General features: G+C 49.7%; 1 protein-coding gene across 2 annotated transcripts in view; it reads left to right on the top strand.

The window, feature by feature from the left end:
- NCAPD3 (non-SMC condensin II complex subunit D3) overlaps positions 1-27,418 on the top strand; it is a 764,397-nt gene that overhangs the window by 37,115 nt on the left and 699,864 nt on the right. For both annotated transcript variants that reach the window (XM_078681814.1, XM_078681815.1), the window contains exon 3: positions 15,001-15,163. In XM_078681814.1, the coding sequence (XP_078537940.1) occupies positions 15,001-15,163 (163 nt within the window). The remainder of the gene's footprint in view (positions 1-15,000; positions 15,164-27,418) is intronic.

The following is a 27,418-nucleotide window of genomic DNA, read 5'->3' as shown; positions in this document are numbered from 1 at the left end:
GAGAGCAGGTCTCCGGTCGGGGTCGGTGTCTTGATACGACGATGGAAGGCGTCAGAATGCAGAGGGCATCGTAACGCTGTGAGCACCCGCTCCGCCCATTTTGGCTCAATCAATTCAGTGTCTGAAAAGGGAGAAATAATTTAATGGTGGAAATGTCTGGAGGTAAATGAAGGTTTATTTCAAGCTTAATAGAAAACACCAGTTAAGTGCATCCTTCGTTTTTGAAGTACGATCTACCAAACCAACTGTTAGTGGTAATCGTGGTTCAAAGAGGAGTTGGACTGCACGACAATACACATGGTTAAATAATATGTTATACCAAGAATTCACATACAAAGGAACAGACCGCCCACCCCTCCTGCAGCGCTGTGCTCAACACGTGTCTGTAGAGCAGGCCTGCCCGCTGGCTCAGGCCTACAGTACGATCCAGCAGGTCTTTAAAATGAGACAGAGATGTGACTGAATGAGGTCAGAGTATACATGGAATACCCCTGAAACCATAAATCAAACTGTTACTGTTGCCTCATAAGTCCTTTTTATTAACTACTGGCTGTTTAATCATTTCATATATTTTGTTTTTTGGGGTCCTTAAACCAAATATATTTTGAACATACCCATAGAATTATATTACAAATGTAGCTCATTGCAATACTCACATATATACAGTACAAACAGTGGCAGAAACAGCAATGTACAATCTTATTCACATCTGAACGTATATACACTTATTTACAAATTCTCTTTTACATAACCTATATTGGTCCTACACACACTTTTTTCTACTGGAACCTTTCCTATTCAGGTCCTCAACTGCAACTTTACTCGAGGTCTTATGGAGGTCAGGGACAATCTTATTCTTAGTTCGAAAGACTCAATGATTAAAATATGAGTTATCAACAGGACTCTCTATTAAGTGTATTTAAGTCCACATTTCCTCTAAACCTTTCGATTGGAAGGTGCCTTTGTAGAATGCCAACGCGTTTCAACCTTCAATAGGGGACCTCAAATTGCTTAGGTGAAGGTCTTCATCAGGGCAATGAGATTTTCATGTAGGACATTTTGCCTGTATAGACCAAAATGAATATTCAAAATGCTATACTGTCTTTTATTCTTGTATTCATTAACTATTGCATTTCTGCAATTTTTACGTACCAATTCCTTGGTCCTTTTACTGCGGTAGGTGTTCAGTGGCTGATTATCGTATCCTGTAATAATACAAAGCAGTGTAATGTACCGTCACTGACACGATTAAAGCTCTTTTTACGCTTTCAGGTAATATATTCTTTTTTTTATTTATTACGTTTTTACGCATACCGGTTATGTTTGTGCTTCAACTTATCCTTTTGTTTCTATTCAGCTTATGGCCGTGTCCATTTGCACACTCCAATGTCTAATGGTACCAGGCATACCTGTTCAGCCGGATTACATGTCGGTCTTGGTCACACTCCTGCTTTCTTGATTGATTTTAATCACTGGTCGACGACTGGAAAACAGAGGGGCATTCACATTTGTTTATGCTCTTCTATTCTTGTATCGTGAGCACCTCCACTCGTATGTGGTTATAGTTTCGTCTACGGCACGACATGTGTTTAAGACAACGTGCTCCCTATCTGTTCGTTTATTAATACTTGCTGTATTAGTTGTGTTTAACTTATTGGCACTTCTCTGTTAGTATAAGTTCATGTGTCTGGTCATGTTAAGGTATTGACTCTCTCTTTCTGTCCGTGTGGACCGGGTGCGGGACTTCTAGAAAAATAGTCGTAAGTGATTTCAACATTATTACCCTCTTTTCTCAAAGTGTCTCTATACTATACACGCCCGTAGTTCTATAAACATCGTGCAGGCGTGCTAAGGTGGTTAATTACCTGTGTTCTGTCTTTCCTGGTAGTTAAACACTCGGGAGTCTTCTCTTCATTCTTTCGCGCGGTAGCCCCTCGCTGTGATTCGGTTTTGTTTTTATAGTCCTGAACTTCTGGCTTCTTCACGTTATTTGGCGCATGCGCGTAGGATCAGTCTCCGTTGTGCCTGACTTCCGTTTCTATGTGCCTATAGTATTTCTTATGCTGGTTGGCCTGACTTCCAGATCAGCTTCCAGTGTTATGGAAGCATCCTGTTTTCTATTTTAATAATAGAGCAGATCGAGCCTAGAAATGGTGTTTCTAAGTGTTTTTTTGGTACGGTACTGATGCGTTTGGCCTCTATTTACCTTTTTAATTGTGTATATATATATATATATATGTGTACACATTTTCAAAGAACATCGGCCGCTAAATTGCATCATGGATCCATACATATGGAGTACCTGATTTTAACATTACCATAAAAACTCTTCTTGTTTTAAGGGGGGCCATCATAATTTGGATGCCTCACGGTCCACGCAGAATCCAAATATTTTGACCCAACGCCAAGGTTGGAATCGGTAGAACTTGATGTTCTATTTATTTAACATGGAGGAAAATGGAACTTGGGCTAATAATTCGGACATGGTGATTCGTCACATTTAGTATTGCCTATATATGTTAATGTGTAATGATTCGGAATGCTGAAGAGTTTAGCCTCTATTTACCTTTAGTTATGCATATATATCGCCCTGATGAAGACCTTCACCGAAGCAATTTGAGGTCCCCTATTGAAGTTCGAAACGCGTTGGCATTCTACAAAGGCACCTTCCAATCAAGAGGTTTAGAAGAAATATGGACTTAAAATACACTTAATAGAGAGTACTGCTGAGAACTCATATTTTAATCATTGAGTCTTTCGAACTAAGTATAAGATTGTCCCTGACCTCCATAAGACCTCGAGTAAAGTTGCAGTTGAGGACCTGACGAGGAAAGGATCCAGTAGAAACAAAAGAGTGTGTAGAACCAATATAGGTTATGTAAAAGAGAATTTGTAAATACGTGTATATGTTTCAGATGTGAATAAGATTGTACATTGCTGTTTCTTCCACTGTTTGTACTGTATATATGTGAGTATTGCAATGATAGCTACATTTGTAATATAATTCTATGGGTATGTTCAAAATATATTTGGTTTAAGGACCCCAAAAAACTAAATATAAGAAATTATTTAAAAGCCCATAGTTAATAAAAAGGACTAATGAGGCAACAGTAACAATTTGATTTATGGTTTAAGGGGTATTCTACGTATACTCATTTATGTTGATTCCTTCTCCTGAATTCCTCAACAAAATCACTCACCTATTTATTTGTACTGAATGAGGTCCGAGATCACATCATTACGCAGGGAACTTCGCATGTTCGCACCTGCGCACTCAGGCTGATGCAGCCCACACCTCCCGCAGCACTGCCCTTAATTGGGGCCGCTGTGGACCCAGGTCTCACTGCTCACCTGCTGTCATTGTTGTGTGTGCAAACACTACGGGCAGCAGTGTTCACAACTCAGTTGTAGTGTTGATTGCAGGATGGTGTACACCTCATGGATCCCTTTGGAAACACGACGGGAGTAGGGTTCACAATTTAGAACCAGTGTTGATTGCCAGGATGGTGTACACCTCATGGATCCCTTTTTTTCATTACGTATTGTGATATGCGAGGTGGATGCAACCAGATCACCTAAGGCCGTGTGGAAGAACTGGGATATGTGGCGTCGTCATTCTCCTATTTATATCTACTCAAAGTGGGCTGGGCTTGCGTATGCCAGGCCAGCGTAGGGGTGTGAATAATTGTACCGGGGACCTAGCTGTTGGTCAGTTCCTGCCTGGCCAGGAAGTGTAGTTATGTGCGTTTCTTTTGCAGTTTTGACATCGCAGAATGCGAAGTTTATATTAATGTAGCATGTATCTGGAGGGCGACAACTATCGCTAATGAGATGCTGTTCGAAAAGATTGAATGGCAAACATCACATGTCGTTGTCAAGCTTGTGGATATGCGCAGACATGCATGTCAATGGTGTGGGGTATTATTGAAAGTGTTGCGATCGCGAATCATACACATGTGAATGTGCTCGGATGGAGGGAGGCTCAGCAGTGAGGCTACGTCATACACAGTGATAATGCTCATTACAGTCGAGCAATGTATGTGAAACGTGAATCTGAAAGTCTTGCGTATAACACACTACTATATTGGTAAAGCCTGACAACAGAGCGTACAGCAAGACAAATCTCACATTACTGTTTGTCACATGTGATCTAGGATGTGCACTCTGCCCGTGGCTGATGATACTCCTTAGAGCCACCAATACCCAGGCAGAAAGGCAGCACAATAATGTGCGCGCGCACACACCCCCCTCACCCCCCCCCCCACACACCCACACCCACACCCACACCCACACCCACACCCACACCCACACCCACACCCACACCCACCACCACCCACCACCACCACCGTGTAACACGCATTTGTTTTTTGATGTAACGTTTCAGATGCATGGCCATCACCCGTGGAAGGCTTAATGTACAGACCATGAATATTGCTCAAGATGATTGTTGTGTGTAGTATAAGATATGTGTACACAGAAAAAACTTTTCAAAAAAGCTCTTTAAGGTCAAGTGGTGTCCCATCAAACGCTGTAGAGAGAATGACTAAAATGGGTGGGGTCATCCAACTGTTACAATGGGAAATGTTATGAAGTAATCGAATGCTTTTTTTTAAGGTCACATGGTAATCGCACACCGAGTGTGCAAGGAGGCCGCACCCGACGTGATTTTGAGAAAATATATTTATCATAATATACGTTTATTACAGGTTGAAATGTATAAATGTTTAAAATATTTTAGATCGCTTGCTGTCATATAGTGTTTAGAGTTATTTAGATATACTTTTGAGACAAAAAAGAGGGAATGGCGTACCTGGCGCGACACCATACGCCTGTGACGTAACACTGGGCCTGGCAGCGTGCACTCGTCGCATACACAACCCGCAGCGGGCACCACCCCATACGTACATGACATAACGCGTGGCTTGATACTGCGTACTCATCGGATACCAAGCAGCTGGGGCGATTTCATGCGTATATCATGTTCCATGGGACGCGGTGTCACAAACCCGTCTAATACAAAATGCGCATCATTTACGAGTTTAGCAATATGGTGGATCGGATTCACGTGGTGATGGAGCTTGGTACGCTACCGGTAAGGAGTGCAGTTTTCTCTCCAAAAAAAAACAAAACTATTTTTGGGGGAAGATATAAAATATTACATAATTTTTAAAGTAAAAAAAATGAGTATAATCGAGTTCCAAAATATTTGAAAATATAATTGAAAAAATATAGGTTTTATAAACATTAAAATATTAAATTAGTGCCTGCCGCAGGGACGGGCCCAAAACATTGTGGCGACATCAAAATTACCTATCGCAAAATGACCTGGTTTTGCAAGAAGGGCATCTGGGCTTTTGGCCCCGGGCTCCGCTGCCATCTAGGGAAACCTACCAAAGCTACACATTTCTGAAAACTAGACTGCCTGGGGAGTCCAGGGAGGTATGGCTTGCTTGTATCCCAGAAAGCTTTCATTGGGGGGAGCAAAGGCTCTTGCGCAAGGTGCTGCTCCACCCTCCTTGGTGCCTAGTGGGTGGATCCCATCCTCAAGCAGGACCCCACTAGTGAGGAGTACCATTGGAAAGGAGAGTTTCTCCCCTTTCTAACAATACCTCTCCTGACTTTCTACGTGCTCAGGGGGCAGAGATATCCCTCCCCCCGAGCACGTAGAAAGTGAAACTGAAATGAGCCTATTGTCTCATTTCAGTTTCTCTGCGACCGCAGCAAAACCACAGAGACAGCCTCGGAAGCTGGTGAAGGCCTACCCCAGCTCCCGAGGCTTTTGGGGGAGAGAGGTTGGGGGGTGGAAGGAAATCCCTCTGGTGCCTGTACCAGAGGAATTTCCTGTGCTATGTGAGAAGACTAGCGGGAACAGTCCTGCGCACACAAGCACTGTGGCGCAGGATGGCTCCCGGCCTTCCTGCACATGTAATGGTTTTAAGTGTGTGCATAATTTTATATACAATAGATTAAAAGCGAAAGAACAATGAAATGGATGCACAATATTTTAGTATTAAATATCTTTTATTGAGCAAGTCAACACAGAACAGGCATCAAACGATCGAGAGCGATAGCCAAGCATTTCGTTAAAAGCTAGGGTTCGACTACAGCAGAGGGCGCCAGGACGATGCGGAATTTACAAGATCGAGGTTATACACAGCAAGCCGCCTACAACCCAGCATGGGCCGGCCGCGTTTCAAACAGTGCAGTGCTATGTCAAGACCGCCCTAGCCCCCTCTGCAGACCCGCACCCTCTATCGCCGGCGTGGATCATAGCCCGCCCCCACTGCATTGCTTCGCTGTTGGTCAACATACTCTTTGAACAACCAACCCCCCCCCCCCATTCTTAACAGACCTATCCCTCCCCATTACCCCAACCCCGACGGTCCCAACCCCCCCCCCCATACCACCCCTCTCCCTCCCCCCGTGGTCCATGATCTCGTTCCAGCTGGTGGTACAACATCACCCATCTGAAAGAGACACGTTAGTATTAGATTCCTTACCTTCGAATATCCCCAGGCGTCAGACTGGATCCGGAAATTTTTGCGTAGCAGTACCCTTGCTCGTCGGTAGGAGTCGTCTGCGGCTCCGCGTCCGTCGTCGGCGTCGTGGGCGGCGTGATGACGTCGTCGGAGTACTTAGACGCCGCCTCCGCGTGCTGACGTCCATTCTTCTTTTTTCCGCGCCAGCTAAGCGCAGATCTGGAAAAAGCAGTAACCCTAGTCAATTTTGACTAACTTTTGATCCTTTTTGATTGCTATTTCGAAGTCTCTCGACTCCGAAACGGTGCCGATAGGGATGCCCGGCTTCAAGCATTGCGACGACTGCGACCGGCTGATGTCGGTCACGGATCCTCACCGTGTGTGTTTGTCGTGTTTGGGCGTCGACCACGACGACAAGGCCTGCTCCGACTGCCGGGCCCTCTCTTCGAAAGCCAGGCGGGAGCGTGCCCGTAGGCGCCTCGAACTCCGGCAGTCGGTCCCGCGCCGTGAGAGGTCCCGATCCCATGCGAGGTCGAGGGATAGGTCGCGGGCCCGGAGCCACCACAGCTCCGAGAGTAGGCCGCACTCCTCCGGGTCGAAGTCGTCGTCAGGTAAGCGGCACAAGAAGTCCAAGCGGCGTCATCGCTCCTCGGACTCCCCCCGACACTCGCACGATGCGGCCGGGGGTTCGGGTGACACCGCCCACGCGGCTCCGTCGGAGTCGCGGGCGCCGCGAACAGCTCCACACCCTCCCGTCCCTGGGCTGAACGCGTCGCCGGAGGAGGTTGAGCGCTTCCTCATGGCCATGAGGAAACTCTCTCCTCCGACGGGCTCCGCGGCGCCTCTGGGCCCAGCGGACCCGTCTGGGAGCCCTAGCGGGTCCGCCGATGCCTTCGGGCCCGCTGGTCCTCCTTCGGGATCTGGTTCGTCGCCGGTGGATCTGACGGCCTCCCCGGCGTCGGACCCTCAGGTGTCGCCTCCGGCGCCGTCCTTGGGCGGCGCCGACCCCGATCCTCCTTCCATTCCTGTTCGGCTGTCGGGACGGCCCCGTTGGGCGCCGCTCCAGACGCCGTTCGGTGACTTTCACTTTTATGAACAGGCCCCATTGGCTGAGGACCCTGAATTTCAGGAGATGGGTGAAGGAGAGGACTGGGAGGGGTCTGAGGACCCTCTGACCAGGGAGTGTCAGTCTCATCAGGACTGGGCAGAAGACCTTGGGGAAGCCAGTGGCCTGGACACCTCTCCAGACACTGGGTTTGTCTCCCCTCCTACCGTGGCTTCGGAGGAGGGGGCAACTTGTAGTGTGGTGCTGATGAGGGCTGCCAAGGCCTTGGGCCTTGAGCTCCCCGTCGCGGCCGTGAGGACTAACCTCCTCACTGAGGTCCTTAAACCGCAGTCAAGCTCGGCCGAACCTCTGCTGCCCTTTAATGAGGCCTTGACTGACGTTCTTCTGGGCACTTGGTCCAAGCCCGCTACGGGTTCGCCCGTAGATAGGAACGTGGCCAGACGCCACCGCCCAGCCCCGGGCGACCCATGTTTTCTGTCCTCCCACCCTACCCCCGAGAGCCTGGTCATCCAGGCCTCCAATTCCCAAACCGCATTCCCGTCGGCCCCGCCGGATCGGGAATCCAAGAGGTATGCCCAGTATGGGAAGAAGATCTTCTCATCCCTTAGTCTAGCCCTGCGGTCTTCCAACACCGCCTGCCTCTTGGGACGTTACACCCACTCTGTGTGGGATAAGGTCGCGGAAGTGCTGCCAGAGTGTCCGTTGGAGGTACGGGCCAAACTCGGCCAAGCCCTTGTGGAGGGCCGGGATGCAGCCAAGTATTCCATCCGGTGTGGACTGGATACCACTGACTCGCTGGGTAGAGCGATGGCAACGACGGTGGCGGTCAGACGCCACGCCTGGCTGAGGTCCGCCAACTTCTCGGCCGATGTCCAGAGCACGCACATGGACATGCCGTTCGATGGCCGTCGCCTCTTTGGCGACAAGGCAGACCATGCGCTTGAGCGTTTTAAGGACTCCGGGGCTACGGCCAAGTCCTTAGGCCTCTCGGGCCAACGCCAGCAATCGGCTGCCTTTCACTCCTTTCGTGGTCACGGAAGGGGTGCGCCCACACGTGCCGCCAGCCATGCACCGCAGGGCAATACCCAACGCGGTGGCGGCCGTGGGAACCGCCCTCCAGGCGGTCGGGGGCAGCGGCGCGGTCAGTCCACACCTTCCCCCGCAGCATCCGCCTCAAAGCCCTCCTAGTCCGTGCTTTCAGGCCCATGTGACGCCAGTGGGGGGCAGGGTTCGCCCTCACCTCCTCCACTGGCGCACTGTCACGTCGGACAGGTGGGTGCTGCAAATCGTCCGAAGGGGCTACTCCCTCCCCTTCGAGGCGACTCCTCCAGCCATGCCACCGCGGAACCACCGTGTGTCGGGGGGATCACTTGCGACTTCTGCAGGAGGAAGTTACGGCCCTCTTGGCCAAGGGGGCCATCTAGCGCGTTCCTGGGCCGGAAGTAGGATGTGGTTGCTACTCCCACTACTTTCTGGTACCCAAGAAGGGCAAAGGGGGCCTACGCCCTATCTTGGATCTACGGAACGTCAACGGCTTCCTCCGGAAGGAGAAGTTCAAGATGCTGACACTGGCTCAGGTCCTAGCTGCCCTGGACCCAGGAGACTGGATGGTAGCGTTGGACTTGCAGGACGCTTATTTCCACATCCCCGTCCTGCCGGCCCACCGGCGCTACCTGCGGTTCACGGTTGGCCACGAGCACTTTCAGTTTACCGTGCTCCCCTTCGGCCTTACCAGCGCCCCACGGGTGTTCACAAAGGTGATGGCGGTGGTCGCAGCTCATCTGCGCAGGTTCGGGGTTTCAGTCTTCCCCTACCTGGACGACTGGCTGTTGAAGGCGGGCTCGCCCCTGACAGTCGTCAGCCACCTCCAGACTACGGCAGATCTCCTGCACCAGCTGGGGTTCTCCATCAATGTGCCAAAGTCACACCTGTGTCCCTCTCAGAAGCTCCTCTTCATCGGAGCGGTTCTGGACTCGGCGCAGTTTCGGGTTTATCCACCCGAACAGCGGGTCTGGGATATTCAGGCTCTGATTCCCATCTTTCAGCCGTTATCCCGGGTTTCGGTCAGGTTGACGCTGCGGCTTCTGGGGCTGATGGCCTCCTGCATCCTACTGGTGCATCACGCCAGGTGGCGGATGCGGGCTCTGCAGTGGGACCTGAAGTTTCAGTGGGCCCAGCATCAGGGCAACCTATCCGACCACGTCCTGATCTCGGAGGGCACTGCGAGACAGCTGCAGTGGTGGATTACGGACCGCGATTGGGTCAGCGGCAGATCCCTCTCCCTTCCCCAACCGGAGCACGTAGTTGTGACGGACGCGTCCCTCCAGGGCTGGGGAGGCCACATGGGAGAGGCGGAGATCAGAGGCCTCTGGTCTCCGGCGGAGACCCGGCTCCACATCAACCTGTTGGAGCTCAGGGCGATTCGTCTAGCCCTGAAGGCGTTCCTCCCCTCTGTCCGGGGGAGTGTAGTGCAGGTGTTCACGGACAACACCACTGCCGTGTGGTACTGCAACAAACCAGGCGGGGTGGGGTTGTGGCCTTTGGCAATGGCTGGAATGCCAGGGCGTGACCCTGGTGGCTCAACACCTGGCGGTCTCTCTGAACGCCAGGGCGGACGAGCTCAGCCGTCGGTGCATGATGGATCACGAATGGCGTCTGAACTCGGACGTGGCGCAAGGCCTCTTTCAGCGATGGGGAGAGCCTTGGTTAGATCTATTCGCCACCGAAGAGAACGCGCAATGGCATCTGTTCTGCGCGTTGGAATTTCCAAGGCGGCACTCGCTCGGAGACGCTCTTCATCGCGAGTGGAGTTGCGGTCTGTTGTGCCTTTCCGCCTATACCACTTCTGCCCAGAGTGCTGAAGATCAAGCGCGACCGGGCCCAAGTCATCCTTGTGGCTCCGGACTGGGCGAGAAGGTACTGGTATCCAGAGCTACTCAGTATGTCAGTCGATCCCCCGGTTCGTCTGCCTCTTCGGGAGGACCTTCTGTCGCAGCAGCAGGGGACGGTCCTCCACCCGAACCTGTCCAGTCTCCACCCCCATGCTTGGAGATTGAGCGGCGACAGTTGAGGCCATTTGACTTGCCTCCTGAAGTTTGTAATGTCATTCTGGCAGCCAGGCGTCCCTCCACAAAGTCGGTATACGCCTGCAGGTGGAACAGATTTGTGGCATGGTGCACAGCAAAGGCTGTGGATGCTCTTTCTGCCCCTCTTTCTGAGGTTCTTCTCTTTCTCTTGCCCAGCAGGGCTCTGCTCTGGGCACTCTCAAGGGCTACCTTTCTGCCCTTTCAGCCTTTCTCAGGCTACCTGATCAGCCTTCTTTGTTCAAGTCCCCTATTGTAAACAGATTTCTTAAGGGCATCACTCACACGTTTCCTCCTGTTCCGTTTGTGATGCCTCAGTGGGACTTGAACCTGGTTTTAACATTCCTGAGATGTGCTCCCTTTGAGCCACTCACAACTGTCCTCTTCGCCTTCTGACTTTGAAGACTGCCTTCCTGGTTGCCATCACCTCTGCCAGGAGAGTGAGTGAGCTCCAGGCTCTTTCTTGTACTCCACCTTTCCTTTCCGTCCATCCAGACAAAGTGGTGCTTCGTACCAAACCTTCTTTCCTGCCCAAGGTTGTCACGGCCTTTCACATCGGCAGTCTATCACCTTGCCAACCTTCTTCCCGCAACCGCATCCCTCTAAAGAGGAAGAGCGGCTCCACCGTCTAGACCAAAAACGTGCGCTCTCATTCTACTTGGACCGCACACGCCAGTTCCGGGTGGATGACCAACTCTTTGTTGGTTACGTGGGCGCTAAGAAGGGGAAAGCGGTGCACAAGAGGACCATCTCCCGGTGGATCATCCTGTGTATCCAGGCATGCTACTCCTTGGCTAGGAAGGAGCCCCCGGTTGGACTGCGGGCTCATTCTACCCGAGCGACGGCGACTACCACTGCCCTGGGCAGGGGTGTGCCCTTACAAGACATCTGTCAGGCGGCTACGTGGGCATCGCTGCACACGTTTGCAAGACACTACTGCCTGGACAGCCAAGTCCGGAGGGATGGCTTCTTTGGCCGTTCCGTCCTCCAGGACTTTCTGGTGTGATTATTGGTTCGCAGACCCACCACCGGGGTTGGTATTGCTGGGGTATCTATTCTAAGGTAAGGAATCTAATACTAACGTGTCTCTTTCAGATGCACAAGTTACTACTTGTGTAACGATATATCTGTAAGAGACATTAGTTAGTATTAGATTCCTTACCGACCCACCCATCCTCCCCGTTCTGTGAACCAATATCTAGGGTTAGGGTTGTCCCCTTTCAGGGCCCTAGTTTCAATGGCTCACCGCCTGCCCCCGTTCGTGCTTCCTGGACCGCCGACTGAAGATCGCCCCCCGCTGATGCACCAGGTTATCAGGCACCACCCATGAGGGACGCTCGAAGCCCGTTAATAACCCCACTGTCGACCAACCAAGGGTTCTACCTTCGGTCTATCTATCATATACCTCCATCCGGCGGCGCCAGTACTGACCAGAACCCATCCACGGCATTACCCCCACCACTTAAAGGATTATTTATTGTTCGCCACCAGCGTGCGGTGCCAGCATTCTCCTAAATGTATTCGCGATACCACCTCCCGATCTAAAGGGACTCACTTTATCCAGCCTTGAGTCTCCCTTCGGCGGCGCTGGTGCCTCCACTTATATCCGGGAACAGGATTCCCTCCCCTGCAGATACTCCTTACGGTGATGCGATAACACTCTGGTGTAAGCAGAAAATAATCTACAGTCCTAATTAGACGCCAGCCCCAATCTCCATTAATAGAACTGTCTTATACTGTGGTTCCTCCTCTCCCTCATCACTCTGTCCTCATCAAGGTGTAGCCCCGGACGGGGCCTTACACCGAAACGCGCGTTGGCGTTTGTTCCTATTCAGGAACCCACTGAACCAACCCGGACACCTGACCATCGGTCCCATGCCATCTAAGATCATCTTTGCTCAGTGTTGTATGATGTATGAATGTGTGTTTTGAATGAGCGTTAACGGTATGCTAGTATGGAGTCTGAACCACTGTTTAACTTTTGCTAAGATGTTTATTTATTTATCATGATGCTAATTTACCTACATCCATTCATTACCTCAATGAGTCTTAAAATAAAAAATACATTTTGATAATATCCATTTGTGATATGGTTTGCTTGGGTTCAGGGTAATTTTTATAATATAAAGGACCTTTTGAAGGCCATTTACCAAAATCACATTGGGCAGGTTTCCTCCCCTTATTTGATTATAACAGATATTATTCACTGTAAAATGAGTGGGCTGCTGCTTTGTTACAACAGTGAAAACACATCACTATCTCTGAATAATAGATGTAAATGCTTTTAGAATTTCGACTACAGCGCCTGTGCACCGTTAGTAGCCTGACTAAATAGGGTATGGCAGAGCTGAAAGTAAATCATTTAAACTCAAATCTGTACTGAACAGGAGCCCCCAAAATAGTTTTTGCCCAGGGCACCCAAAATCCCCGACATGTCCATGCCATCACAAAGTCTGTCAGACAACATTGCTCTGAAGTAAAATAGACAACATCATTAATTTATTATTAGTTTTATTTTTTTAAAGATAAGCCTGACTTGTCCTAAACCCCCATTGCTTCAGGCAAGTAACTTATCGTACCACTAAGGAATTCTCAATTAGGTGTTCGTTCAGCGCCCTCTCTGCGGACTTTCAACTGTCTTCGGATCCATAACTGGTTGGTGGGCAATTATCCCATTATAATGCTGCCTAAGACGTTTGTTAATGATTTCTACAGAAGATTTGTTTCTCGTGTATCAGCTCTGAGCTAGGGAGTGCTTGAAAAATCTGATAACACTGTCTCCCTTACAGTCCCTGTCTTGGCTGAAAATGTCTTCAGAATATTCAGCTTTGAGAGAAACTGCTATCAAAACTCTCTTGCCTTTCAGCTCGCCCTATTTATGTGAGATTGGATTCTCAGCACTTGCAATATTAAAGGCTAAGTACTGTTCACGACTGGATGTGGAGCACAACCGGAGGATGGCAGTAGCAAACATCCATCCACAGATTGACCGTCTCTGAAAAACAGGCACACCTGTCACATTTATGTTGGTGGTGTTATTACAAATCTATGTCCTGTGTAAAACAAAGCATTCTAGTAAAAACAATTTGCACACATTTTATCTTGGAAAGTGGTGTTTTGAGCTGTGTAAAAGCCACTGTCATTTCACCACACCCACTCACAAACCTGCAGTTTACTAAACACTCTTATTGTATTGAACATTATTTGCTGGATATGCCCGGAATGGGGTCGATTCCAGACATTTGTCAGGTGGCGGTGGGGCCCATCATCTAAAAAAATTCAGCTGGGGTGGCTCAGCCTACAAAAGTTTGAAGACCTCTGGAATAGAGCATGAACGAGGCCTGGCTTAGTTTGAGAAGGACATTATGATGGAAATGGATGCTTATACAAAAGAAAATTAAGCTAAGCATGTGTGAGAGAGGCTAATATTTATCTTTCATTAAGCAAAACTCGTGTACATGTTTTATAAGTTAACCACATTATTTTAATGTTCTTGCTTTATCATTCGTATGTTCGTCTTCAAGTGCATCTCTTTCCATACCGGATTGAGGCTCCATCCTGTTAATCTGCTGAAATATCCCTGCACTTAACCATCCCCTGCAGTTTGCTCTATTGTTTATTTTAAGCAAGTCTTCATCTTACCAATTTCAGCTCCCTAGTTATAGAGAGCAGTCTGTGACATTCTTCCCTGAAACTGGAGTCCACTACTGAAAGAAGAAATAGCATGGTCGACTTGAGTTTGAGTGCGTTAGGACGTGGCGGTTAATGCGAACAACAAAGCTGCACTTTCTAAAAGTAAAAACAAATCTTAATAAAAGAGATGCTAATAAAAAAAAATGTAAGTCTAACAAAAATAGAAATGTACTTCATTTCCTGATGTTGTGCATGTGTAACCTAATAAACATGACTAGAGGTAGGCTTGTATATTCTTTTCAGTTTGTTACACTTTTGCTGTTAATCTGTCATACAAGTACAATGCAGATGAACCGTATTCTCACCAAGAGCATTAATGTTGCCTGAGTCAGCGCACTTGTCTAACTGGTGGAGTAACTACCACTAAAAGAAAAATCCTTGATGGAAGAGGGACTCAATCAAAAGTGAAGTAAGCTGTGCCAGTGACGACAATGTGGACAAAGCAGAAATAATCAAGAATAGAAGCGGAGGGGCATATGGAAGTGTAGAGCAGTTTAGCAGTTGTGTTATTAGAAAGTCTTGAGAGCGAGAGGACAACAGATCATTTGAATGGCAAAATCCATTGTTTGAAAGACCAATGGGGCAAACTTTGTAGGGGAGCAGTTGGGATTGAGGTGTATATTGTACACATTTGTAGGGGCTTTCTCCCATAACACAGATTGTCTTCTTCTTGTTTCAGAATGTTTGGACGCTTTTTGCAGCGAATGATATTTCCCACAAATCTCTTGTGGCTGTGTTGTATCATTTCATTCAGTTGTTGGAGAGTAAAAAGACCAATGTCGAGCAGCGGTTGCATGGCCTGCATGCTGCTGGGCTCTATTTCTTGCTGCTGGAGATTCCCGGTGAGTCAATAGGCATTAGCTGCATTATTCCATTGTCTGTTTCTCTCAGCATTTCCCAACATGTCACTCCCCCACCCCCTTCATGTTACAAGGATGTCAGATGTGACCATGTATTTGTTCAGTCAAACAATAACATGTTTGCTTAGCTCGATCCACACAACTCCTTATTGTATCTTCAGCTGGTGCATTAAGTGGTGAGGACTGGAACCTGCTCGGTTTTATTTTTTTCAACACCCATGGCATTGGCTTCACTTGAACATTTATTTAGTAGATGCTGATAAAATAAAAAAACATGTATAATACGCAGAATGGTGACTTGCTGCTGAATTGTAGACAGTTTAACCTGATAGCTTAATAACTTCTTTTTCAACAAAAGGGACGCTCCTTTCATGTCTCTTCCTGTTAGCAATTCCGAAATGGTTCCAAAGCCTTTCCCGACTAGTTAAAGGGGTTTTGTACATTATGGAGAGGTGCCACTTTCACAAACCCCGATTTACAGCCTTTGTGACCACAAACAATAGTTGTACATGCAGCTCTTGGTCATTTACCGCTAGGGAGGTGACTTGCATGGCTCTCACCAGGTTTATTTACCCAGACACCTGTGCAAAGCTCAAACATCTATAAAAACACATTTCCAATCAGTTCTCTGAGAAAAAGACCTGGACTCTGCAGGCAGTCACAAATTTCCCACCACCCTGGATTCCCCCAAGTTTCCTGAGTAAATGGTGCCTCACCAGGAAACCTACCAAACCCAGACATTTCTCAACACTAGACACTCATGGGAGTCCATGGAGGTGTACCTTGCTTGGATCCCCCAACTTTTTCGTACCCGAATCACCTGCAAACCTCAAACTTAGCTCAAAAGTCACATTTTACTCCCATTTCTATGTGTGAAAGTTGTGGGATCACCGGGACGGCACAAATTTCCTACCACCCAGCTTTCCCCCAGGTCGCCTGAAAAATATAGTACCTCTCTTGTGTGGGTGAGCTAAGTGACGCGACAGCAAGGAAGGGACCACAACATATTGTGAAGATGATAACTCTGTTAGGTGTACTAATTAGTCCTGGGATCTGCAGCCAAGTAGAGAAACCTAACAAACCTAGATGTTTCTTTAAAAAAAAAAAATAAGGGATCCAGGGGAGTCCAGATAAGTGTCACTTGTGTTGATCCCCCAACATTTTCTTACCCAGAATGCCCTGCGAAGGTAAAAACATTCAATAAAAACACACATTTTCCTTGCATTTTTGTAGACTACAGGAATCCCACTTGTGTGCCTGTGTCTAATGCCTGCAACAGGAATGGATCATACGAGGGCTAACGGTAGTCATTGCCTGAGGACTATTGTTGATCCATTCCTGACGCCGGTACTAGGTTAAGGCACACAGGTAGGGTAGCGTTTTTCTCAGGACAAGTGGCGTAACTCTGGGTAGTAGGAATGTTATGGATACCTGCACGTTCCTGTAGTTCATGTCACAGAAATGTATGGAAAAATATTGGTCTTTTATGTTTGCAGGGTATTCTGGTTAAGAAAACATTGGGGAATCCACACCACACACAGCTCTCTGTACTCCCCCAGGTGTCTAGTTTTCAGAAATGTCTGGGTTTGTTAGTGTAGGAGGCTGGCTTACTATATGGTGCACACTTATTCAAGTGGTGCACCCTGCACTAATCCAGACAATAGTTATGATGATTTTAGTGGTCTTAGACAACCATAGAAAGCTCTCCAAGTGCTAGCTGTTGAAAGCGGCGTTCAGGCTTCTCTTGAAGGAGGATTAAGCAGCTGGTTTTACCAACTTTAATCAATAGTCTAAGTTAAATGGTAAAAAAACAGTGTTCATATAAAAATAAGTATTTATTACAAAACACAATCACTAACACATTGGCCTATCTCCTACCTGGACATATCAACACACTACAAAAGAATACATTGAAATAATCAGGTAAGCAGCAGAATTATACACTGGTCTCCAGGTGGAGACCAAACCATATGTCAAGGAAGTCGAATGCAACCTGCAAAGGAGAACAGGACTTGTACCAGAGGACTAGGAGGAGCTGGGGACACAAGGAACCACCCTAGGTAAGTTCCCAGGAACTCAACGAAACCTGTGTGCAGGGTGGAAGCAAAGCTGCGTGCCCAATGGAAGTCAATGGAGAAGTTGCGGTTGCAGTTTTAAAGAAAGACCCTTCTTGGAGGACCACGAGGATACCCTTTGGAAGGCAGAAGGTTGGAGAGCCACTCCACCGTGGATGCCCCAGGACCCAGGTTATCGGCACCAGGGAAGCTGGGTGCATAGGGGTGAAGTGACGTCAGAAGCTGCCGTAGATGACAATGGGAGACTTCAAAGAAGATGCCTCTGGAGAAGACTGAAGGAGTCTGGTGGAATACAAGGGTGGATTCAGGAACTGAAGAACCTACAAGCAGAGGGGACAGAGTCTATGCCACTCGGTGGTGACCAGGAGGCACGGAAGCACAATGCTCACCAATGCCGAGAGGTTCGGAAGAGATGACGGTGACCTTGTAGCCGCATCTGTGAGGACCAGGCGACACGGAGGAAGACCAGGAGCCATGCACGAGAATAACCAAGTCTGATTTTGGTGTCCAGGTGGTCTGTGTTCGGCGGGAGCACCAACAAGCCTTGGAAGCTGCAACTGGGGTGAAGAATGAAAAGGAGCAAACATTGGGACCAGCAAGGCAAAACTAACCAAAGGCAGGAGAGTCAGAGCAGGCCCCAAGCAAGCAGGGGAGCCCACTGAAGCAAAGGAAGACCCTCAGGAGGACCCACAGGCTGAAGGCACAGGAGTTTCAAGAGGACCCCGACCAGCTCACCATTGTCAGAGCCCTATGATGCAGGAGGTGGAGGGAGGATTCTGTTAATCAGGAAGTGAGGTTCTGGAGGCTGGCTCTTCTTGTAGCCTGAAGGTCTCTGGAGTGCAGAGCCAACAAGCATTGGCAACGGCAAGTCGACGCGGTGCACAGGAGTTTGGTCCCAGCAGCCCAGACGAGAGATACTGTCCTCCAAATCGCAGAGAAGACTGGTCATGCCTCTAAGGATCCACAGGACCACCACTCTGTTGCTGAGCCTCTGTATGTCAGTGGAACGTCCGGAGCAGCAGACCGGTCAGCTTCGTTGCCTTGCCTGCAGATGCAGGGAAGTGACTCCTTCACTCGAAAGGAGATTTCTTCTGGTGTATTTGATGCCCACAGATCTTTTGGAGAAGCTGGATGGAGCACAGGCACAGACGTAGCAGAACAGCAAGACCAGGAGCAGCAGGACTCTTCCTTGTTGCAGTGTCTGTTCCAGTCAAAGTCCAACAAAGTCCAAGTATCCAGACGATTGAAGAGTGAAGTAGTTTCAAGGTAGAGTCTGGTGGCATGACAATTTTGAGGACCCACCCACAGGGAAGCCCTTAAATACCCTAAGGAAAGGGCTGGGACGAGACTGGTGTCCCCCCCAAAGGCGTGGCAGGCGAGGGTGGAGGATACTCCTCTTTCCTTTGTCCAGTTTCATGCTAGAGCGGGAACCAAGGATTCCTGAACTGGCTCAAACTGGAGTATTCAAGGAGGGCAAGATTTAAGCCCCCATCAATACCTCTTCTTTTCTTCCCTTAGCGATGAACACCACTACTTTTGGATCCAATTCTGGGGTTGAGGCGACCTTGTCTGGTAAGGAGGGGTGTGGGCATTCGGATCTCAGGCATGATCTAACATCTTTGGATATTTCCTTGCAAAGCCAAAAGGAGAGATACTCCGCAATATGTTGGGTAGGGGTCCATTCTCTGGATAGAGGATGTTTGATCAGAAGTGGTTTGAACATACTTTTTCCTAATGGATCCATAATGCCAATTTTTGACCCAGAGGCTTTGGTGCCTCATCATTGCTATCATTTTCGATATCTTTAATGACCACATCTAAGTTGGACATGTCAATTTTGTCCTCCAGATCATCTTCGCTCTCAATAGGGATAGTTATTGGGCTTGTTTGTAGCCCATCTGTGGTGCCCAAGGCACCGTCTGAATCACTGCCAGTGTGTGAAATCATTAGGTTGGAGCGCTTTGATTTTTGTAAGCCCTTTTGTTGTATTTTCCACAGTGCTTCTTTTCCTTGGGGCCTTATTTGCCCCTTCTGCACCTTCAGGGTGTGTTGAGCTAGTTCTTGGCCAGCTTCCGAGTGAAAGGGCCTCCAATTTTTTATGAATTTTGTCATCTAATGACCCAATTACTTTTTTGATGGCATTATTTATCAAGCCTTCCATACTCCATGCTACTCACTGAGGGGTCGAGGGATATGCTGGTAGGTAAGGCGCTGTCTGGCTGTTGAACTGTGAGGTAGTTTGTGACAGTTGGTGTGACTAAAACTTAAAGAATTCATTTGGTTTCCTAATCTATGAAGATGACGGTTGTAGTCTTCATAGTGTTATCTTCCCAATTGTTAAAGATGGCCTCCACCCCAGCCCAATGCACTAAGTCCTGTCTGGGAAGTGGTCAAACCTCCCTGTGACAGGAAACCTATTGTTCTACCATCCCCTGCTTGAGCTCAACAGCAGGAGGGCAGAATCATGTCTGAGGTCAGTAGCAGCACTAGCATGCTGGCAGGTCGTGAAGGGCAGTTCCCGGGAGTACAGGGGTAGGTCTCATAAGGAGCCCCCTAGTACATGGGATCATACTTCCAGCACCGGAATTGGTGTTTGGGTATGATTCCAACATGTTTGATACCAAACATGACCGGTTTCGCTGCAGCTACTATATAGTTAGGCATCTCGTAATGACTGATGTACACTATATGTATTAAAATGGCAGACCACACATACAAAGCCTGGAGAATCGACTCTGGTGTTTGTAGAGGTGTACTGCTCATGCAGGGGCACCCCTCTCTCTTGTAACCAAGCACTCTGCCCTCAGGACTGAAGAGCCTGCCATAGGGGATGACTTATAGGTTTTTTCAGTACAGTGACCTCCGATACAAGGAAACGTATATCTGTTGCGAGAGGTGCAAGCACCAACTCGCACAGGCTGCAATGGCAGCCCTGTAGCTACAGTTTAAGTGGATCACATGGTTAGCACAATCAATGCTGCAGCCTATGGTAGTAAAAACAAAGCAATTCCTTTCTGTGTTGTTCAATCTAATGTTGACCTGTCAGCCTACATTCAAAAAATGACTTTCTACCCCTATAGTGACACCATTGGTTATTGATACAAAGACACTTTTTTGAATGTAGGCTGACAGGCTAACATTAGATTGAACAACACAGAAAGGAATTTCTTTGTTTTTACTGATATTACCGAGTCCTTTCTGGTATATCTGGGAAACTCCCTTCTTTTTGGAGGCAGCCTATGGTAGGCCTTTGGTGTACCTATGCCCTATGTACCTTAGTACCATATATCTGAAAGAAACAGGTTAGTGTTAGATTCCTTACCTTAGAATATCCCCAGGCGTCAGACTGGATCCGGAAAGTTTTGCATACCAGTACCCCTGCGCGCTGGTAGGCGTCGTCTGCGGCTCCGCGTCCGTCGTCTGCGTCGTGATCGCCGGGATGATGTCGTTGGAGTACTTAGACGACGCCCTCGCGCGCTGACATCAGTTCTTCTTTTTTCCGTGCCAGCAAGATCAGATCCAGGAAGAGCAGTACTCCTAGTCAATTTTTGACTAAACTTTTTGATCTCTTTAGGATCTTCTCGAGTCGATCCTCGACTCTCTGTGCCGATAGGGATACTCTGGTTCAAACCCTGCGACGACTGTAACCGCTTGATATCGGTTACCGACCCCCCACCGTCTGTGCCTTTATTGTCTCTGGGCCGACCATGATGATAAGTCGTGCCCCGACTGCCAGGCCTTGACATCGAAGGCTAGACGGGAGCGGTCCCGTAAGCGTCTCGAGCTCCGGGAGTCTGCCCCGCGCCGCTCGAGGTCCCGGTCCAGGAGAAGGTCGAGGGACCACAGTCCTCACAGCTCGGCGAGTCGACACCACTCGTCGGGCTCCAAGTCCTCAGGTGAGTCTAGGTACAAGAAGTCGAAGGAGCGACATCGCTCTTCCAACTCCCCTCCGACACTCGCGCGATGCGGCCGGGGGTTTGGGCAACACCGCCCACGCGGCTCCACCGAGCCGCAAGCGCCGCGTCCAGCTCCATACCTGCCGATCCCTGGGCTACACGTGACACCGGAGGATATTGGTGCTTTCATCACGGCCATGAGGTCGCACTTCCCTCTGTCGGAACCCGCCGAGGTTCCTTTGGGCCCCGCGGGTCCGTCTGGGAGCCCAAGCGGGCCGGTGGCGTCGACGACTCCGGTCCTGACGCCACAGGGCTCCTCAGGATCCAGGCCTGGATCCGTGACGACGCCGGTCGACCTTATGACCCCTCCGCTGGCGCCGTCACCAAGGGTGTCGCCCCCGGCTTCAACCTCGGTCCGGATCCGGGGTCGGACCGGCGCTGCCCGGCGCAGTCTTCGACGCCGATTGGTGAGCCCTTCACCAACGACTCGGCTCCATCCTTTGTTCCTGTTTTTCAGGAGATGGATGACGAGGACTGGGAGGGGTCTGAGGACCCTCTGGCACTGCAGTGCCAGTTGAGCCAGGACTGGGCAGACGAGCTGAGGGAGGCCGGTGGTCTGGACACTTCGCCAGGCACTGGCTTTGTCTCCCCTCCTACCATGGCTACGGAGGAGGGGGCTGCTTACAGTGTGGTGTTGACTAGGCAGCCAAGGCCCTTGGCTCTTGAGCTCCCTGTCGCGGCCGTGAGGACTAACCTCACTGAGGTGCTCAAACCGCAGGCATGCTCCTCGGAGCCTCTACTGCCGTTCAACGAAGCCCTCATTGACGTTCTGTTGGGCACCTGGCAAAGCCCCCCACAAGCCTCCCTGTGGATCGGAACGTGGCCTGACGTCACCGCCCGGCTCCGGGAGACCCCAGCTTCCTGTCTGTTCACCCCAACCCTGAGAGCCTGGTGATCCAGGCCTCTACCTCCCAGACCGCATTCCCGACCGCTCCCCCGGATCGGAAATCCAAAAGGTACGATCAGTTTGAGAAGAAGCTGTTCTCCTCACTGAGTTTGGGGTTGCGGTCCGTCAACACCGCCTGCCTTTTGGGCTGTTATACCCACTCTCTGTGGGATACGGTTGCGGAAGTGCTGCCGCAGTGAAGGTCCCTGCAAAGCTTACCCAGGCCCTAGCGGAGGGAAGGGATGCAGCACGCTATTCTATTCGGTGTGGACTCTATACCACAGACTCGCTGGGTAGGGCGATTGCAACGACGGTGGCGGTTTGCCGCCACGCCTGGCTGAAGTCCGCCAACTTTCGGGGGATGTCCAAACTACCCTTATAGACATGCCCTTTGATGGCCGTCGCCTCTTTGGCGACAAGGCTGGAGCGTTTCAAGGACTCCAGGGCTACGGCCAAGTCCTTGGTCCTCGGCCAACGCCAGCAAACTTCCGCCCCTTTCGTACCCCCACATGTCCAGCTAGCCACAGACCGCAGAACCAGCCTCAACGCGGTCACGGACGTGGTAACAGCCGTGGCGGTGCCGGGGGACACCGGCAAGGTCAGTCCACCCCCACCCCCGCAGCATCTTCCTCTAAGTCCTCCTAGTCTGAGTTTTCAGGCCCATTCAACGCCAGTGGGGGGCAGGGTTTGCCATCACCTCCTCCACCACATCGGACAGGTGGGTGCTGTAAATCGTCCGGAGGGGCTACTCCCTCCCCTTCGAGGCTTCACCTCCAGCCATGCCACCGCAGTACCACCGCATGTCGGGGGATCACTTGCGACTTCTGCAGGAGGAAGTTACGGCCCTCTTGGCCAAGGGGGCCGTCGAGCGCGTTCCTGGGCCAGAAGTAGGACGTGGTTACTATACCCACTACTTTTTGATACCCAAGAAGGGCAAAGGAGGCCTACGCCCTATCTTGGACCTACGGAGCGTCAACGGCTTCCTCCGGAAGGAGAAGTTCAAGATGCTGACTTTGGCTTAGGTCCTAGCTGCCCTGGACCCAGAAGACTGGATGGTAGCGTTGGACTTGCAGGACGCGTATTTTGACATCCCCGTCCTGCCGGCCTACTGGCGCTACCTGCGGTTCACGGTAGGCCACGAGCACTTTCAGTTTACCGTGCTCCCCTTCGGCCTTACCAGCGCCCCATGGATGTTCACGAAAGTGATGGAGGTGGTCGCAGCTTTTCTGTGCAGATTAGGGGTTTCAGTCTTCCCATATCTCGACAATTGGTTGTTGAAGGCGGGCGCGCCCCAGACATCTCCCACCTCCAGACTACGGCTGACCTCTTGCACTCGCTGGGGTTCTCCATCAAGGTGCCGAAGTCACACCTGTGCCCCTCTCAGAAGCTCCTTTTCATCGAAGCGGTTCTGGATTCGGTGCTGTTTCGGGTTTATCCTCCCGAGCAGCGTGTTTGGGATATTCAGGCTCTGATTCCGATCTTTCAGCCTTTATCCCGAGCTTCGGTCAGGTTGACGCTGCGACTCCTGGGGCTGATGGCTTCCTGCATCCGTCTGGTGCATCACGCCAGGTGGCGGATGCAGGCTCTGCAGTGGGACCTGAAGTTTCAGTGGGCACAGCATCAGGGCAACCTATCCGACCACGTCCGGATCTCGGAGGGCACTGCAAGACAGTTGCAGTGGTGGCTCACGAACCGCGATTGGGTCAGCGGCAGATCTCCCTACCCCAACTGGAGCAGGTAGTGGTGACCGATGCGTCCCTCCTGGGATGGGTGGGCCACATGGCAGAGAGGGAGATCAGGGGTCTCTGGTCTCTAGGGGAGTCCCGGCTCCACATCCACCTTCTGGAGCTGCGGGGGATCCGGCTTGCACTGAAGGCATTCCTTCCCTCTGTTCGGGGAAGTGTAGTGCAGGTTTTCACGGACAACACCACCGCCATGTGGTACTGCAACAAACGGGGCTGGGTGGGGTCGTGGACCCTACGTCAGGAGGCTCTGCGCCTCTGGCAATGGCTGGAACACCAGAGCATCACCCTGGTGGTTCAACACCTGGCAGGTTCCCTGAAAGCCAGGGCAGGCAAACTCAGCCCACGGTACATGATGGATCACGAATGGCGTCTGAACTCGGACGTGGCGCAAGGCCTCTTTCAGCAGTGGGGAGAGCCTTGGTTAGATCTATTTGCCACAGAAGAGAACCCGCAATGTCATCAGTTCCGCGCGTTGGAATTCCCAAGGCTGCACTCGTTCGGCGGCGCTTTTCGTCTCGAGTGGAGCTGCGGTCTGTTGTACTCCTTTCCGCCTATACCACTTCTGCCCAGAGTGCTGAAGAAGATTAGGCACGCCCGGGCCCAAGTCATCCTTGTGGCTCCGGACTGGGCACGAAGATACTGGTATCCCGAGCTACTCAGCATGTCAGTCGATCCCCCGATTCGTCTACCTCTTCAGGAGGACCTTCTGTCGCAGCAGCAGGGGTCGGTCCTCCACCCGAACCTGTCCAGTCTCCACCTCCATGCGTGGAGATTGAGCGGCGACAGTTGAGGCCATTTACCTTGCCTCCTGTTTGTGATGTGATTCTGGCAGCCAGGTGTCCCTCCAGGTGTCCCTCCACAAAATCGGTACACGCCTGGAGGTGGAACAAATTTGTGCCATGGTGCACAGCAAAGGCTGTGGATCCACTTTCCGTCTCCTTTCAGAGGTTCTCCTCTTTCTTCTTTCTCTCGCCCAGCAGGGCTCTGCTCTGGGCACTATCAAGGGCTACCGCTCTGCCATTTCAGCCTTCTTGAGGCTTCCTGATCAGCCTTCTCTTTTCAAGTCCCCTGTTGTAAATAGATTCTTGTAAGGCATCACACATGTTTCCTCCTATTCCTTTTGTGATGCCTCAGTGGGACTTGAACCTTGTTATAACCTATTTGATGTGCGCTCCTTTCGAGCCACTTCACAATTGCCCTCTCCGTCTTCTGACTCTTAAGGCTGCATTCCTGGTTGCCATCACCTCTGCCAGGAGAGTGAGTGAGCTCCAGGCTCTATCTTCTAAACCTCCTTTCCTCTCTGTCCGGACAAAGTTGTTTTGAGAACTCGTCCTTCTTTCCTGCCCAAGGTAGTCACAGCCTTGCACATCGGGCAGTCCATCACCTTGCCCAACTTCTTTCCACCTCCGCATCCCTTGAAAGAGGAAGAGAGACCCCACCGTCTGGACCCAAAACGTGCGCTCTCCTTCTATCTAGATCGCACACGCCAGTTCCGGGTGGACGACCAGCTCTTTGTTGATTACGTGGGCGCTAAGAAGGGACGGGCGGTGCACAAACGGACCATCTCTCGGTGGGTCGTGTTGTGCATCAAGGTTTGCTACTCCTTGGCTAAGAAGGAGCCTCCAGTTGGGCTGTGCGCCTATTCCACTCTGGCCACGGCGGCTACTACTGCCCTGGGTCGGGGAGTCACCTTGCAGGACATCTGCCAGGCAGCTACGTGGGCCTCGCTGCACACGTTTGCTAGACACTGCTGCCTGGACAGCCGAGTCCGGAGGGATGGCTTTTTCGGCTGTTCCATTCTGAGGACAGTCTGGTGTGATCTTGGTTCGCAGACCCACCACCAGGGTTGGTATTGCTGGGGTATCTATTCTAAGTTAAGGAATCTAACACTAACCGGTTTCTTTCAGATGCACAAGTTACCTTCAGTAACGATATATCTGGAAGAAACAGTAGCTAGTGTTCGATTCCTTACCGCCCCACCCATCCTCCCCGTTCTGCGAACCGACATCTAGGGTGAAGGTATCTCCCTTTGAGGGCCCTAGTTTTATGGCACCAGTGTCGGTCTCTGGCATGGCTCTGCGTTCCTGGCGCAGAAAGCTATGTACAAGAACTGACGACTGCGCACGAGGGCGGCGTCTAAGTACTCCGGCGATCATTCCGGCGATCACGACGACGGACGCGGAGCCGTAGATGCCTACCGACGCGCAGGGGAACTGCTACGCAAAACTTTCCGGATCCAGTCTGACGCCTGGGGATAGTCAAAGGTAAGTAATCTAACACGAACTACTGTTTCTTACAGTTACCGAAGGTAAGTAACTTGTGCATTAAGAACTTATGAGGGTACACCAGTAGCCAATTGTGGATATACCAAAGTACTTACTGTGCCAATTTAGAGGATTTCTGCTGTCATATTTTTTTCAAACTGGATTTATATTTTTGGATTATTATTTCTTAGTGTGAATTTTATAATTTCTAGCACAAGCTTGTTTTTTTTTTTTTTTTTACCAAACTTCATCATTTGCAGAGGAATCTGGGCTAAAAAAAAATATTGGTACCCATGCATGCTTCACGGCTTTGTACTATTCTGGGCTAATTTGTTTTTAGAAATGTGGGGGTTGGTATTTTTCCTTGGTTGCCTGCAATTGACCTATTCACACATGTAGAGTGCCTTTTTAAAAATTAGAAGCGTACAAACGCATGACCATAGTAAATTTGCTATTCTCATATTGGATTTCTGTATGTCGTTGGCTTTTTAAATTATAGTCATTGCTCACAAAAAAAAATTTGTTGAAAAAACCTCGGACTATGTCTAATCTAAAATTCAGACTGCTAGAAATAACCTCTATCCCATTTAATAAATACATAGCTTGGCTTCATGCACCATTTTATTCATAATAATTTTAATTCTCAAGTGTTTCATGGTCAGTACATAACGCACAATTATTGTAAATCCTGGCTTGGTTGTTGGCTCTGCGTATTGCAGAGCTGATTGATTTAATTGTATACATTACTTGAGTGAAAAATTACAAATAAAAAACCTGTTTATTTCTGACTTTTGCCACAGTTTTCTGATATCCGTGATCAGTTTGTTTTTGGTGCGAAAAACCTTTTATTGGTGTTCAGAAAACCCTTTTAGAGTTAAAAACATGGTTTCATTTTCAAAGAATTCCACCCAGGTTCACCTGGAGTTTCACATCTGTTTTTCCCCACAAACTGTAAGTAGGAAGAAAATGAAAACAATAAGAAATACTGATCACCACTCACAAAAGCGCTAAAAACAATGATAAATATCCCTCTCTGCCGGTTTCTGAATGCTGGAAGCGAGCAACGTCGGAACGGTGAAAATTGTCTACATACAGTTTTTAGAGAAACAAACCACGCTGGGGCTTGCACAGCTTCTTTTTTACGGTATTTTTTTAGCTGTATTTTGGCTATTTTCTTCCGCTTATCCCAGGTAAATTGCACACCACCACCAAGTACTCTTACAAATACCTTTAGTAACGCCAGCATATGAGGGGAAAAAAAAGGATGCAAGTTTGTCATGAATTTCTCATGATCTCAAGATCTCATGAGCA

Source organism: Lissotriton helveticus, chromosome 3_1 (assembly GCF_964261635.1).
Source record: "Lissotriton helveticus chromosome 3_1, aLisHel1.1, whole genome shotgun sequence".
Lineage (NCBI taxonomy): Eukaryota > Metazoa > Chordata > Amphibia > Caudata > Salamandridae > Lissotriton > Lissotriton helveticus.
Note: the sequence above shows the minus strand (reverse complement) of the source record. Positions and strands in the feature narration are given on the sequence as shown.